Genomic DNA, 15,545 nt, shown 5'->3' with positions numbered 1-15,545 from the left:
TGAACACAGCAGGGAGGGTATAGCTTATGCTTAGCATTCATGAGGTCCTGGGTTCAATCCCCAGTACCTCCTCTAAAAATAAATAAACCTAATCACCTCCCCCTGCCAAAAAAAAAAAAAAAACCAAACAAACAAGCAAACAAAAAAAAAGTATTGAACACAAAGATCTTTTGTATTTACTCATGTATTTGTCTTATTGGTGTTCATTCCTTACTGTAGATTTAGGATCCTATCTGGTATTATTTAATTTATGCCTAAAGAACTTCATTTGATATTTCTTATGTTGATCAACTGGAAATGAATTTTGTCAACTTTTCTGTCTCAGAATGTCTTTAAAGTGAACATTATCTCTTACCGATTTCTCTTACAGTGTATGTATGTATTCTGAGCCTGTAGTCATTACATACTATCTTTTAATCCTCATTTATCTTATACAGATTCTATATATGTTTGGTATGTTTAATGCTTATCCTGAGTCCTCAGGTTATTGTCTGCAGTTGATTTTTTTTTTCTGAAGCTCATTTTCTGGTAGATGCCACGTGAAGCACTCATGGGAACAGCGTTCTAAGTTTTATACTTGAAAATCAGTTTTGCTGCATGTAAAATCCTTGGCTTCCAGTTTCTCTTCTTGGTTAAATGTTATTCCATTTTCTTCTGGTGTAAAAAGCATTGCTGTCAAAGTTTGATGATGCTCTTATTTTTCCCTTTAAAAATAAATTGATTTTTGCCTTGTTTTTCAAAGGATTTTTTTCTTTAAATTCTGTTAAGTTTAGACTCTATCTTTATATTTGTTTTTCTGGGTTGATAGGTTTAGTTAAACAATGTATTCATTATGTAATTTCAGATCTTTTATTTGAGGAATATTTTCTGATACTCGTTCTGTTGCCTCGTTCTTGTTTTAGTTTCCACCTCGATCTACTGTGTCTGCATTCAATGTTTGTTACATTTTAGTGTCTTAAAATTCTTTCCCCCATTTTACCTTCTGCTTATCTTAAAGGCATAATCTAATCTAGTTACTCACTTTTATGTCCCAGTTTAGTCTTTATTTCCAGAATTTTCTTTTATTTCTAATGATTTTGTTAGTTATGTCTCTTCATTTCTGAGTTTTTCTAACTCCGATGTATGTGCAATATCACTGTCTTAATGTCTTTTGTTTGTTTTTTGGTTTTTTATTTTCTAATGGAGGTCTTGAGGATTGAACCCTGGACCTCGTGCTTGCTAAGCACGCAGCTCTGCCACTGAGCTATAACCCCACCTCCCTTAAATTTTTCTCTTTTTTTCCCTTAGTGTCTTTTGTCTTTTTTGAAATAAAAGTTACAATTTTTATATAGTCTCTTATGCTTGTTAGAATTTTCTGATATGCTTTCTTTACCTGTAGAGATGTTATTTTACTCGTTGTATGTTTTAGTATAATAATTTTGTGTGGGGTTTGAGATCTGTACTTTATTTTTGCTCATTCTTTGAGATGAGTTTTTCTGAATTTTTAGAAGGTTGTATACTTCAGGGTATCTTTTCTAACTAACTTTGTTGGTTTTGTGTAGTGTTTAAAAATATAGTGATTGCTTTTTGAGTTTTCCTGTCTCTTTATCCCTACCCAAATGTTAACTGAAACTTCGGTCTCCTCCTGTTGTGCCTTTCCTACAGTGGAATTTTGATTCCATTCCCAACAGTTTCCCCTCATGTGGAGCTCTATTCTACCAGGAAGCCAAAGTTGGTCAATTTCAAGGGTTCATAGGAGCTAAATTGTTCCTGTTTCAGTCTCACAATAGGCCCCTTTGCTATTGGATTGGGCAGCAGCTTCCTCTGCCCTGTTTCATCTACTGTCATCAAATTGGCCTTCCATACTTTCCGTTGAATACCTACCTATTAGCTATTTTGGGCTCTTCCTGTTCTCAAATGTGTCACACCCCTCTTTTTGCATCCTTTTGCTTTCTTCTACACTGGTACATATGGTTACTCCAGTGTTAAGGGCTATTGGTTTTTCCTCATCTTGGAGTTTGGGTGAGGAGTTTTGTTTCATGGTTTTTGTTGTAAATTTGCTCTTGGATTTTTGTTCTCTGTGTTTTCTTTTGGATTCAGAAATTTAAGAACACGAAATTCCCAAGATTTTCCCCTTAAAACTCTATCTTAGTGAAAATGAAAAATACAAATTCCAGAGAAGACTTTGTAGGGTTATTAGATTTATTAAAATAACCTGTTTTTGTTTTTCCTAGTTTCTCTCCTAAAAATTATACTATATCCAAAAATGTCCCGAAATTATATACTTGAAGGTTTAAGAATAGGATTTGGTGACGAATTATCTTTCAGAATTGGAGCATTAACAGACATTTGAATGCATTATTCTGAAGGATTTTATTGTCAATGACTGCAGACCTTTAACCCTGATCTTAATAGCTTCCTCTTCCTTTTTATAGATACAAGCTAAAGTATTTGAATGTTTTCTCAGTTGAGCAGAGTATAGCCTTTTTTGCCATATGTGGTACCTTGACATTATCAGTTAGCTTATATACTATTGGTAAAGAGGTAATTTCAGTATAACATGGATGGATTTTGGCTTATACCAATTTAGGGGATACTGAGTAATGGGGGTTGAATTTTATACTACCCCCCCACATACACACACAGAGTTTTTAATTAAAAGTTGTAACCAGAGGGGTTTTGTCCTGGTTTAGCAGGGACTCTTCTTGTGTGGCAATTTGCATTTCCTTTTGTGTCCATTTTAGCAGTCCTCCTGGTTTAAAGCTCCAACTTTCCAGAACCCATAAGACCTTATTTCTGCTTCCCTGTTTTTAATACCTTGTATTAAGCTCTAAGGTAGCATTTCAGCTGCTCTTAGCTGCCTAACTGGAGTGAACGTTGAGGTTATCTCTGGCAGTCTCAGTCACTGATTTTCTTAGTTCTGTGTTTGCAGAGCTGCAGGGGTATTGGCTGCCCCAGTGTACCCTACTTTTACCCTCCTGGACCCATTTCTCCCCCTTGTTATTTTTAGCATTGCAGAATACAAGGTTTCCAGGAATGTATATATGTATTTATGTTATAGCAGATGTACTAAAAGACTTCTTCAAGAAAATCCTAGAGCTTAGTATAGTAAGGCTTTGCAGCATTATTTCTTTTCTTAAAGGACTTTATAAAAATAGCTCCTGTATTTTCCTGTAATAGAGATCCAATGTTTGAGATATGAGCCTTCCTGTTCATCATTTTTAAATGCAGGGGGATGATAAACAGTAAAAATTGAGGAATTATGTTGTGGATCACTAAGGCATTATTTTGTGCTATAATGATACATTGTTTTGATGAATCTACCTAAAATCAAAGAAACTGCTGAATAAATTCTGTATTAAATGATATTTGCAATATTATCTTTTTTCTATTTTGATCCAAGTAGGAAATTGTGATTTTGGCCATTTACAATACCAAGATTTGTTTTAGAAATAATGAAGTCATATTCAACCTTTAGGAAATGCACAGTAGTATATTATATTATTATTTGCTGTGGTGTAACAGTTTGGAGTACAAAAAAAGAGAAGTTATTCCTGTTGAATAAGAATGTTGATTTTATGTATAAATTATGTACAATATAGATTTAAAAATTAATACTTATCAAAAGATTTCAGGTACTTTCATTAAAACAGCAAGGAATTATAGGCCAATATTATAGTAATGTAAGAAAGTTGCTCACGTGGTAGATGACTCTAGAAAAATTTTACAAATGAGGAAAATAGATGTATAAATGGAGAAAAATCAGGGTATTGCATGGAGTATACTATTTTGGTCAGTTATATAGATTTTCCTCAATTTATGATAGGGTTATGTCCTAACAAACCCATTGTAAGTTGCAAATATTGTAAGTTGAAAATGCATTGAATGTACCTAACCTAGCAGACATTATGGCTTAAGGTAGCCTACCTTAAACAATGCTCAGCACTTACATTAGCCTACAGTTGGGCAAAAACATTTAACGTAAAATCCATTTTGTAATAAAGTGTTGAATATCTCATATAATTTATTGACTACTGTAGTGAAAGTAAAAAACAGTGGTTATAAGCGTATCAGTTGTTTATCCTCATGATCAAGTGGCTGACTGGGACCTGTAAGTCACTGCCACCACCCAGCACCACAAGAAAGTATTGTACCCACATATTGCTAGCCTGGAAAAGATTAAAATTAAAAATTCAAAGTATACTTTCTGCTGAGTATGTATTGCTTTCACACCATTATAAAGTCAAAAAATCATGAGTTCAAGCCATCGTAAGTCTGGACCCATCTGTATTGCAAAAATAGAGTAAACTGATCATATAGATTTGCCCCATGTAAGGAAATGAGTAGAGAGCTCTGTTAGGTGTAGATTTGGACGTTTAAAGAACTGAGGTTGACGTTAGGTGTGTGGCAGTGGCAGGCCTTATTATTTTTGTATCGTTTTTGGTAATGTGTGATATGCCAGCAAATTCCAGTAGGGTTCTCAAGGAAATAATTCCTTTTCTTCCAGGTAATTGTAAAAATAAGGAAAATTGCTGAAAAGTTAGAGCACATTGTAAAATTCAGTATTTCTGTAGCACGAAAATTTAATGGATCCTGGGGAAAGGATCTGAATTGTGAGGATGCTATAATTACATTTGTATATTATGATTGCATTAATAAATACTCTTATGACACTGATTTACTGTGGTTTCTACTTCTGTTAGATATTCTATTGTTTCTCTTGGATATGAAAAATAGTATAAAGCGTATTATAACATATTTTATCTTTTAAAAAACTAAGTGTAATTGACATACAACTTTATATTAGTTTCAGGTTTACAGCATGATTAAATATTTTTATATATTGCAAAATGATCACCACAGTAAATCTGTTTCACATCTGTCACCATACATAGTTACAGAATTTTTTCTTGTGATGAGAACTTTTAAGATTTACTTTCACATATGCAGTATTATTACCTGTAGTCACCATGCTGTACATTACATCTCTGTGACTTATAACTGGAATTTTGTACCTTTTGATTCCCATTACCCATTTCACCTATCCCCACCTCTCTGCCCTTGACAATCACCAGTCTGTCCTCTGACTTTTTCACTTAGTGTAATGCCCTCAAGGTCCATCTATTTGTTGCAAATAGCAAAATTTCATTCTTCTTTAATGGCTGAATAATATTCCATTGTGTGTGTATATTACCTTTTTTGTCCATTCATCAATTGATGGACATTTAGGTTGTTGCCATGTCTTGGCTATTGTAAATAATGCAGTGAACGTGGGGGTGCATATCATATTTTATCATTTTAAAACTGCAACCTGTAAAGCGGAATGACTGTTAAATGCGTGTTTTCTCCTCTCATATCTTAAGGAAGAGAGAGAAAATCCTTCGAAACGGAGTAGAATTGAACGTGATATAGATAACAATTTGATCACATCAACACCAAGAGCAGGAGAAAAACCTAACAAACAGATATCTCGAGTAAGACGGAAAAGTCAAGTAAATGGAGGTTTGTTAATGTTTAGATACTGCTTTATTAGGTATAAGCAGAGCTCTCACTGGACATGTTATCTTTTCTGTTTTTGAAAGTCTGTTTTGAACAATATCTGCCCTTTTTTGTAATCTCCTTTGTATTAAATGTTAGTAGCATGGAGTGAATAAAAATTTACCTTTCTAATATGTCTATTTTGATGAATTAAAATGACAAGGCAAAGCAACTAGCTTTATACTAGTTAGCATGAAAATGTATATGAAGCAACTTTTTTTACTTCTTATAAACTCATATACAAAGAATTTGTTTCTTGGTCATGGAATTTCAGCATTTAGAGGGGACTTGGGGCTCTCAGGTCAGTGGTTCTTAACTGGGTGTGTGTATGTCCCTCAGTGGACATTTTTCAGTGTATGGAGACCTTTTTGGTTTGTCACAACCTGTGAAGGGCTTGCTACTTGGATCTAGCAGGTAGAGATCAGAGATCCTGCACAGGACATCCTCCCATAACAAAGAATTATCCAAACCAAAAACCAGTAGTTTTGCTGTCTGTAAACCCTGTTCTTGGTCAGTACCTTATTGTATTGTTGTGAAGCTCCTCAAAGTTAGAAAGCAGAAAAACAAGATGTACATGCAGAGAAAGCTATAAAGAACAGCACTTTAGAGCATGGAATGCTGCTGCCTTTTAACCAATGCTATTTTAAACACAACAGCAATAATAATTCCTTACTTCTTTCCTCTTTGCAGTAATGTATCTCTTGTTAGAACTGACCATCAGGGAGAAAAGGATTAAATTAAACAAGTTTAAAGAGCTATAGCAAAGAAAGAAGTGTGGCAAAGTTTTGGAGGATCAAGGATGATTTATCACATATGCACATCCATATGTAATTTTTGACACTGTTGTGTACATAGTCTTCTGCTTCAATAGAGCTATGTTGCCTCTATTTATTTAGCTGTTATTTGTTAGGAATAGATTGGAGGGTAAGTTTTGTGAAGTAGGCAGCATCCCAAAATGTACATAAACAAATACAAAATCTGCATTTGTGTTTTTCATATTGTAACTTGCTTGCTTTACTTACAAAGAGTTTATTTCATTTTCTGTTATACTATGTTGATTTGAAGCCTTTCAGTCCATATAATTCCAGATATAAACCTACTTTGCAAAAAAACTCAGTAAATTTTAGCATTTATAAAGCATTATAAATAAATTTGTTATAAGGATCATTCGATTTACAAGTGATTTACCTCAGGATTTCTGTAAGTAAAAACCTTTTTTAACATGTTAATCAGGTTTCATTATGTATTTTGAGGGAAAAGAGTTATTTTTGTAATAAATGGTTTAGAACACATTTATGAAAGTCATGTTTTCTAGATTGCAACTTTTTTTTGTTTCTTTCTTAGAAGCTGGTAGTTATGAAATGACAAATCAACATGTAAAACAAAATGGAAAATTAGAAGATAATCCTTCCTCTGGCAGTCCTCCAAGGACTACATTGTTGGGGACCATATTTTCTCCTGTCTTCAACTTTTTTTCACCAGCAAATAAAAATGGTAAATATAAATCATTAAGTACAATTTGGGTTTGAAAAATTAATCATTTTCCTGGTTTTTTGAAAGATCTATTTGATTTTACTGGCATATTTTTGTTAGTGTCTAATGTTTGTTTTCAGCCTCATTAAAAACACAGCTTCCAAAAGGCATTGTTTTAAGTGACTGAAAGAAATGTATGTTATGTTAATTCTGTTCAAGTGAATGAACTCTGTTTTAACTATTTGAAAAGCTAGAATATATACTTCAGGCTGGAGGGAAAGTATTTTTCTATGTTGGGATGGTTTCTGTAATCTTTAGAGTGTGTATAGGAAAGAATTAAGAAGCATTGTCAATATTTTAGATCAATAAAGTAGAATTTATTGAATATTTTAAGTGAGCTGAAACTTAAATAAGTTATTTTTTGTAATACAATGTATTTTTATTATCATTTGTTTGGTTTTCCTCCCTTAGAGATTTTCAGTTTTGGACAAGTAGTAAAACTACCCTAATTTATACAAATTGAAGGTTTCCATTATATAATGCCTTTGCAAAGCATTAAAATTGGCCTCTTTCACAACATATTTTTTTAAAAAAATAGCTGGTGTCCTATCTTTTCTGATAATACCTAATTTTGTGCATGATAATTTAGTCTCTAGATTATCTGAGGGCAAGAGGTTATGACTATTTTTGTATCTACCATGTTGCTTGATAGGATTAGGCAAATGGGAAATAGCCATTAGATACTTGTTGCCTGATTTTTTAAATTCTAATTTGAATTACGTTTCTGGATAGTAAAGCAATTTTTAAAAGGCAGAATGGTGCACTATAAATTCAAGATGCTCTGGGGGTGAAAATAATATATATTAGCACATTAAAGGACTGTAAAGTAGAATAGAAACAAAACAAAAAACTACCTTTAACTTTTTTTAACCTAGTATTTCCTGGACATAATTGACCAAGAACCCTTTTCTATGGAACATCTATTAACATCTTGTAGAACTAATGGCCTCCTAAAACATCTTTGGAAGTGCTGGTGTAGTGGAAGAAGAACAGGTTTTGGAGATAGACAGACTTGTTTAAAATATTTTTCTAGCTCTGCCACTCTTTAGTTATGTTACCTTGGACCAGTTCTTTAAATTCTTGAGCCTCTTAATCCATGAGAAAGGATAATTATACTTAAAAATGTAAGAGGCAAAGATTTCAGTTTATTCAATGAATATTGACCATCTACTGTGTTCCAGCCATTGTGTTCATCACTGGAGATTCAAAATTGATTAACACGGTCCCTGTCCTCAGGGAGCTTCTTAGTCTTTACATGAGGGAGAAATATATGTAAATAAATATTATAAATTTTTATGGGTGCATTGATAGAGTTATGGAACAGTGGGGTAGTCAAAGAATGGAATGGTCCTGTATTCTGGATGGTGTTGGTGGTTCACAAAAGGCTTCATAGAAAAGCTGAATCTTGAAAGATAGTAAGGGGCCTCCAGGTAGAAGGAGCAGCATGAGCAAAGTATAATGTATTTCAGACATGGAAATCAGTTTGTCACAGATGGAGCATTGCGTTTGAAGAGTGTACAGGAAGGGATAAGACAGGAGAATTATAAAGGAGTCAGATTATAGAGCTAACCTGGAAAGGTATTTGAACTTTATCCTTAGTCAATGGGGAATGATTGAAAGGTTTTAAATTGTGAATAATATGAACAGATTTGTGTTTTCTAAGTCTCTTTGGCAGTAGTGTGTAGGCTAAATTTCAAGGAGGTTGGATGCAGGGAGAACAATTAGAATTGTAGTCCATGTGAGACTTCATACAACCTTAATTGGAGTATTAGAGGAGGAAAGACAGATAAGAGATACAGAATGGACAAATTTGGGGTATAGATTGGTAGTGAAAGAAGAGAGACAGTAAGGTGTACACAGTATTAGATTTTCAAGAGAGAGAAGTAAGTTCCTGGGAGATAGATAATTGGATTTAATTCAGGCCATGCTGAGTTTGAGATGTGATGAAACAACCAAGTAAATGTGTCGAGTAACAATTTGTCATTCAGGTATGGAGCTTAGAAATCTTGATTTAGCATGGTGTTATCAGCTTATAAATATTAATCTAAACCAGTGGAGTAAATCGTCCATTTGGTTCATCACACAAAGACCAGAATCTTGAGGGAAAACATTTAAGGACTGGACAAAGTAAAAGAAGCCAACAAAGGAGAAATGGAGGAAGCCAGGAGAGACTTTGTGTCATAGAATCCAAAAGAAGAGAGACTGTCAAAATCCAGGGTCAAACAATTGTAACGATAGAAGAAAAGGAATTGATCATTGAAAAGACATTACTGAACTTGGTAATTAACTGGTCATTGGTTTCTTTTGCCAGAATAGTTTCAGAGCAGTGGTTAGAGTTGTAAACTTCTAATATCCACAAGTTAAAAGAGTAAAATGGAGAGTAAGAGAAGAATCAGCATATATAAATTATTTTTGTGAGGAACTCAAATTTGAAAAAAACTAGAGAGATCATAAAGTCTCAAGGGATGGTTTGTATTTGTGAGAAACAAGCATGTTTTTAAGCCTCAGTGAAGGGTCTAGAAGAAAGAGATTAACTAATGAAAAGTTTCTCGAACTATTCACAGGGATGTGATCAAGAAAACAACTAGAAGGGTCAGAATCAAAAAGAGAATAGACATTTTTCTTTGATGCTAGAAGAAAGGTGTGTGTAGAAATAGATGTTTGGGCAGAAGTAGATGTTTGATAGTTACAATTTTTTCTTTGAAGGAGGAGATGGTGTCATTTGTTGAGATGGTCCTGGTGGCAGGATTTGAAGAGAATGGTGAAAGTTTAGAATGTTTGCTATTTGGGTATAAGTAAAAGAAGCTGAAGGACTCTCACAAAAATAAAAAACTCACACAAAAATACTGAGAGGGCTGCTATAGGCCTAGCTAAGATTAGAGGGTTTTATTTGGAGTACAACCAGTCTTTATAATTGTATTGTTTTCTTTAGTAGCCTGGGACTAGTGTTTGAGAATCCTGTTAGTTAGATTGATTCAATGGGGATTTCTATGATGAATGACAGTGGAAAGACGAGGAAGCAAGGACACTGAGGGTGTTGTATTGAGAGTGGTTTCAATGATACACCATGAAGTCTAACTAGATGAAAAGGGTGGGGAAGAAGCTATTGAGGGATATATTTTGATAAGAGACTGGCTTTTATCAAACATGAAGATCACATGTAGTAGAAATATGAGATAGATAGACAGGTAGATAGATAATAAAAATATTAGGAGCTTGTGATAGGGGAGTAGTATATTTGAGTTTTAGGTTTCAGAGGTAAACAGTTTTTCAGTGTTAGTGTCCATGTTATGGCCACGGTAATAACTGCTAAAGAGCAGTACAAATATAGATGGATCTAAAGAGGGAAAGACCTTTGAGGGTTGGTTATTGGATGGGTCATTGACATCACCTATAAAAACAACTATATAGACATTTAATAGAGCAGTAAACTGGTAACTAAATGTTAAATTCCTCTGTGATTGAGAGAAGTTGCTGGCAATAGGTGGTAGATGATAGCAGAAGGGATAAGCAAAGAATTATGTAGCCAGATGACAATCTCAAAGGAACAGACATTTTTGCACACTAGTAGAAAGCTAATGATCTAGTAGCAGTGGAGGTAAATGAATTCTGATTGAGTATGTACACTGAGTATGGGAGAACAAAGAGCTTTGAGGGAAGGTATCAGGAAAAGAGATGTTTTTTGGAGTGGTTAAATTTATTTTTTATTTTTTAATTTTTTAACTTTTTTAATTGAGTTATAGTCATTTTACAATGTTGTGTCAAATTCCAGTGTAGAGCACAATTTTTCAGTTATACATGAACATATATATATTCATTGTCACATTGTTTTTCACTGTGAGTTACCATAAGATCTTGTGTATATTTTCCTGTACTATACAGTATAATCTTGTTTATCTATTCTACATTTTGAAATCCCAGTCTGTCCTTCCCACTCCCCGCCCCCTTGGCAACCCCAAGTTTGTATTCTATGTCTATGAGTCTGTTTCTGTTTTGTAGGATTGGTTAAATTTAAAGCAATAAGGGAAAAGCAATATTCCGTGAGGAAGTTGAGAGTTTTTGGAGGTTGACTTTGTTGTTGAAAATGACATTTGGAGGATTCCATTAAGAAATGGAGAGTTGGGGTCCATAGTGGAAGAAAAATTGGGCAGCAGGTTCATCTAGGTGTTAGCTGAATATAATGAGGAAACTAACTTCTATTTTTGTTATTGAGATGGAATCTTGTTGATAAATTGTTCTTGTGTCTCTGAATTAGGAGGTTCTTGTGGTTAGAAGGACAATTAGCTTATTTTTAGATAACTACCTCTGGTTTAAAAATTACAACTGCCCAAAATGTCTAGGTTGCTTAGTATTGGAAAGATCAGGAGCTGTTTGAGGATAATGGAAGAAAACAGGTGTGTGTATGTATGTGGGTATTGCCCAGCACATAGTAGATACTTAATAAGTGGTATTTGCTTTAATGAAAAGAAGTTCTTTGGTCATCAGTACTGTATTACAGTTGACCCTTGAACAACATGGATTTGGACTGCACGTGTCCACTCATACAGGATTTTTTTCAATAAACTCTATATAGTAGTACCGGATCCATGGTTGGTTGAATCCACGGATGTGGAATTGTGAATACGGAGGGCTGACTGTAAAGTTATTCTTGGGTTTCTGACTGCATGGGAGTCAGCATCCCAACCCTCATACCGTTCTAGGGTCAACTGTATATACTTCAGAGTTGCTGAGAGACTATAGATTTTAAATGTTCTCACCACAGAAAAAAGAAATAGTTATGTAGCAATAATACATAGCTAATGCTCAGTTGGTAATTATATTTCAGTATATAAAGGTATTAAATCAACACGTACAAACACTAAATAATGGTATTTATTTCTGTTGTTTTGTTTCTGTTACCTTTAGTTTTTCTACATATTACGTAGTTTTTAGACATATAACCTTATGTAAATTTAAAGTGTACAACATGTTGATTTGATAATTTATATATTGTAATATGATCATCATTGTTACATAATTCTTTATTTTTAGTAGTTGGAATAATTAAGTTCTAGTCTCTTAGCAAATTTGATAATTATAATACAATGTTGTCTGTATTCACTATACTGTGCGTTAGATCTCTGAGGCTTATTTCCTACTCATTTTAAGTTTGTTCCCATCTGTCCCCATCCATTATAAGCTTTTAAATGATCATTACATTAGAAGAACAGGAATGTTTCTGAATTCTTACAACCTGAATTTTGATTGAGGATCATACAGTGGATTGTGGAAGGCTTTATTTAGACTATATGTGAACTTAATATATGTTTATTAATAAAACTGAATGATTTTAAATATGTTTTTTAAAAAACCCTGAATTTCAGGAACATCTGGATCTGATTCCCCAGGACAGGCTGTGGAAGCTGAAGAGATAGTAAAACAGCTTGATATGGAACAAGTGGATGAGATCACTACTAGTACTACTACATCAACTAATGGAGCAGCTTACTCAAATCAAGCAGTTCAAGTGAGGCCATCGATAAATAATGGTTTAGAAGAAGCAGAAGAAACAGTTAATCGTGATATCCCACCCCTTACAGGTAAAGAAGATTCCTTTTTCCTTCTTCTACATCTTCATGAATAGTTTATAAAACTATAGTATTGGATATTTTTCCTTAAATAGGCAGATTAAATACGTAAGTTTTTCTTCCTCAAAATTAAGAAAATTAAAATTGGAAATAAAATTGGTTTGGGCAGAAGAGAAGGAATGCAATGGACAAGAAAGATTCTGAAGATGACATTCTGCTACCCCTCCCCCTTGGGGGTGCTTAGCAAGACCTTTCATCCCTCAGGGCTTGAGTACATCCTCTGTAAAATGCCAGGATTGAAGCAGATAATCTCTAGATTTTATAGGGGAAATAGCAAGTAGAAAGAATTTATGAGAAAGCTAATAAAGAATGAGTTTAGCTATTTGAAAGAAAAAGTAATAATTCAGTGCTGGTTTGCTAAGAAGTTAGTGAAAACAATTTATATTTAAAAAATAACATAGTGTATACTTTTTTCTCACTTTAATAAAATTGCATGTTGGTGTGGGAAAAAACAACTTTCTCCACAAAATCCAGTCATTAATTTAAATTTTTAATTTTAATTTTAATTTTAAAATTTTTAAAAGGTTTGCATATTTTGACTGCATATTAGTCATTTTACAGTTTAATTATTTGTACTAATCTTAGTACTTGGGAATTTAACACAGCTAACAAAATAATATGCTTTCATTTATGAACATTTATTATAATTACACCAGTCGTAAATCCTTAAGGTCTGGAGTCCCTGCTTAGAAGTAGTTTCATTCCTTCATATTTGTTTCGTACATAGATGAAATTCCTAAAGAAGAAGCATCTGTTCCTGGATCTCTCCTTATACTCAAACTTTGCAACCTATTCCTGGACCCTTTTACTTTATTATTTTGGGGGTGGGGTAGGGTACTTAGGTATTTATTTGTTTATGTGGAGGTATCGGGGATTGAACTGAGGACCTTGTTGCATGCTAAGTATGTGCTCTACCACTGAGCTGTACCCTCCCCACCCCTCCTGGACCCTTTTAAAGGCCTAACATAATTGTTGGATCCTTGAGCCAGTTGTCATGGAAATGCAGAAACATTGTAAGATCAGAATTTATTACCTCTAGGGATTGTGGTAGATAGACATATAAGGCTAAAAGATGATATTGTGTTCCATTATGCTTAAAAGCAGAAATAAAACTGAGGATGGACATCTTTTCCCAGAAGGATAAGATCTTAGACCTTTATTTTAGATTTATTTATTCATTCCTCGTGATGCCAGATATCTGAGAGAGCCTAGTATATGTATTGGTTAAGAAATACAGTTTGGCATAAGGAAGTATGATGGCATCGGGAAAAATGATGATGTTCTTGCTAATATAAAGGGGAGACTTTAAAAAAAATAATTGAAACAGCAGAAAACAGTTTTTAAATGCATACAATTATGAAACTTTTATGTAGTGCAACCCTATACCAGTATGAAGAGAAAAACAGCATAATAGCGTTGATTTATTTTAAATTCATCAAATAAAATGTTAATATCTATAATGTTAAATTATAATATTATAATTTAAGAGTAATACTGAATCTAACAAGCAAATCAACATAAATTACATACATAGTTCCTTCTTGGGTGGATAAGACTTGGAAATGAACCTACTGTTGACCTGTCATTTAATGCTGATTACTTTGCCCTATGTTACAGACTAGTGAATGGTAAATTATAGATTAAAGCCAGAGCTCTTGGCTTCCTGTCTGATGTTTTTTCTGTTTTTGTGCTTTTCTGTAAACCTTTGTATTTTTTTTTCTGGTAACTGTAAAGATGGAAAAGGGATTTCTATAACTTTAGTTTCTAGAGGGGAAAAGTAAGACTTAATCTGTTTGTCTCATTCATTCATTTATTCCCCTAACTTTTAATTGAACACCTATTTTTTGTGAGCTCTGTTTATAAAGGTGAATAAGATATACTTCTTGATCCTGAAGAGTATATGATCTAATTGTTGAGCCAAGCATACACAAAAATTACTGTACAGTATGGTTAGTGCTGTTACACATAAATGACCATAATGATGAGGTGGTACATTGTAGTTACTCTGATTGGGAGAATCATGAGAGAAAAGAAGTAAAAGTTTTGCTGATTTTAACAGATGAATATGTGACAAAAGTGTTACTTTTCCTTGACTTCAAGAATACAGCCAAAGAGAACAAGAAAGGAGGAGGCTTGCTCTACCATTTACCTAGTTGTGTGATTTTAGGTGGCTTATTTAAGCTCTCTGAGACAGTTTAAGCTCTCTGAGACAGTTTTCTTACCTTTAAAATGGTACTAATTTAGAATTTTAAAGACTAAATGATACTAATAATTTAGAATTTTTAAGACTAAATGAGATTAAAATACAAATAGTGCTTAGCATGGTGGTGCTCAAATACTCATTAATTTCTTTCCCCCATTTTCTGAGGTTAATAGGAATTTAAAACAGTAAACTGGTAGGAAGATTTATTTTAACATTTGTCCCCTTGTGCTGATGAACCGTCAATTGGCATGAAGTTGTTAGAGGTGAACAGAAGTTCAGCTTTACATCTTTGTCATTTATTGAACATATACATTGTATTAGCTCTGTCTCAGAATGTATTAATACATGATAATAGCAAAAATAAGGTATTTTTTTGTCCTGAAAGACTGTTATCCACCAATTTTCCATTCCTATACACAGATTACAGCAATTTTTATTGAAGTCCTTTCAGGCTACTGTAAGAAGTTACCATAGACTAGGTGGCATATAAACAACAGAAACTTTATTTCTCATACTTTGGGAGGCTAGGAAATCTTAAGATCAAAGCCCAGCAGTTTCAGTGTCTGCTGAGGACCTGCTTTCTGGTTCATACAGTTGTCTTTTCTCTGTGTCTTCATATGGCAGAAGCTATGTGACCTATTTGGGGTCTTTTTTAATAAGGTCAT

At 33.6% G+C, this 15,545-nt stretch overlaps 1 protein-coding gene across 5 annotated transcripts in view; it reads left to right on the top strand.

Moving 5' to 3' along the window:
* Positions 1-15,545, top strand: part of CTDSPL2 (CTD small phosphatase like 2) — a 68,862-nt gene that overhangs the window by 29,200 nt on the left and 24,117 nt on the right. For 4 of the 5 annotated variants that reach the window (XM_010994917.3, XM_064485647.1, XM_031453164.2 and 1 more), the window contains exons 3-5: positions 5,343-5,481; positions 6,862-7,011; positions 12,414-12,629. In XM_010994917.3, coding sequence (XP_010993219.1) covers positions 5,343-5,481; positions 6,862-7,011; positions 12,414-12,629 — 505 coding nt within the window. The remainder of the gene's footprint in view (positions 1-5,342; positions 5,482-6,861; positions 7,012-12,413; positions 12,630-15,545) is intronic. The other variant, XM_010994918.3, reaches the window with a different exon arrangement.

The sequence above is a fragment of the Camelus dromedarius genome, chromosome 5, assembly GCF_036321535.1.
Source record: "Camelus dromedarius isolate mCamDro1 chromosome 5, mCamDro1.pat, whole genome shotgun sequence".
NCBI lineage: Eukaryota > Metazoa > Chordata > Mammalia > Artiodactyla > Camelidae > Camelus > Camelus dromedarius.
Note: the sequence above shows the minus strand (reverse complement) of the source record. Positions and strands in the feature narration are given on the sequence as shown.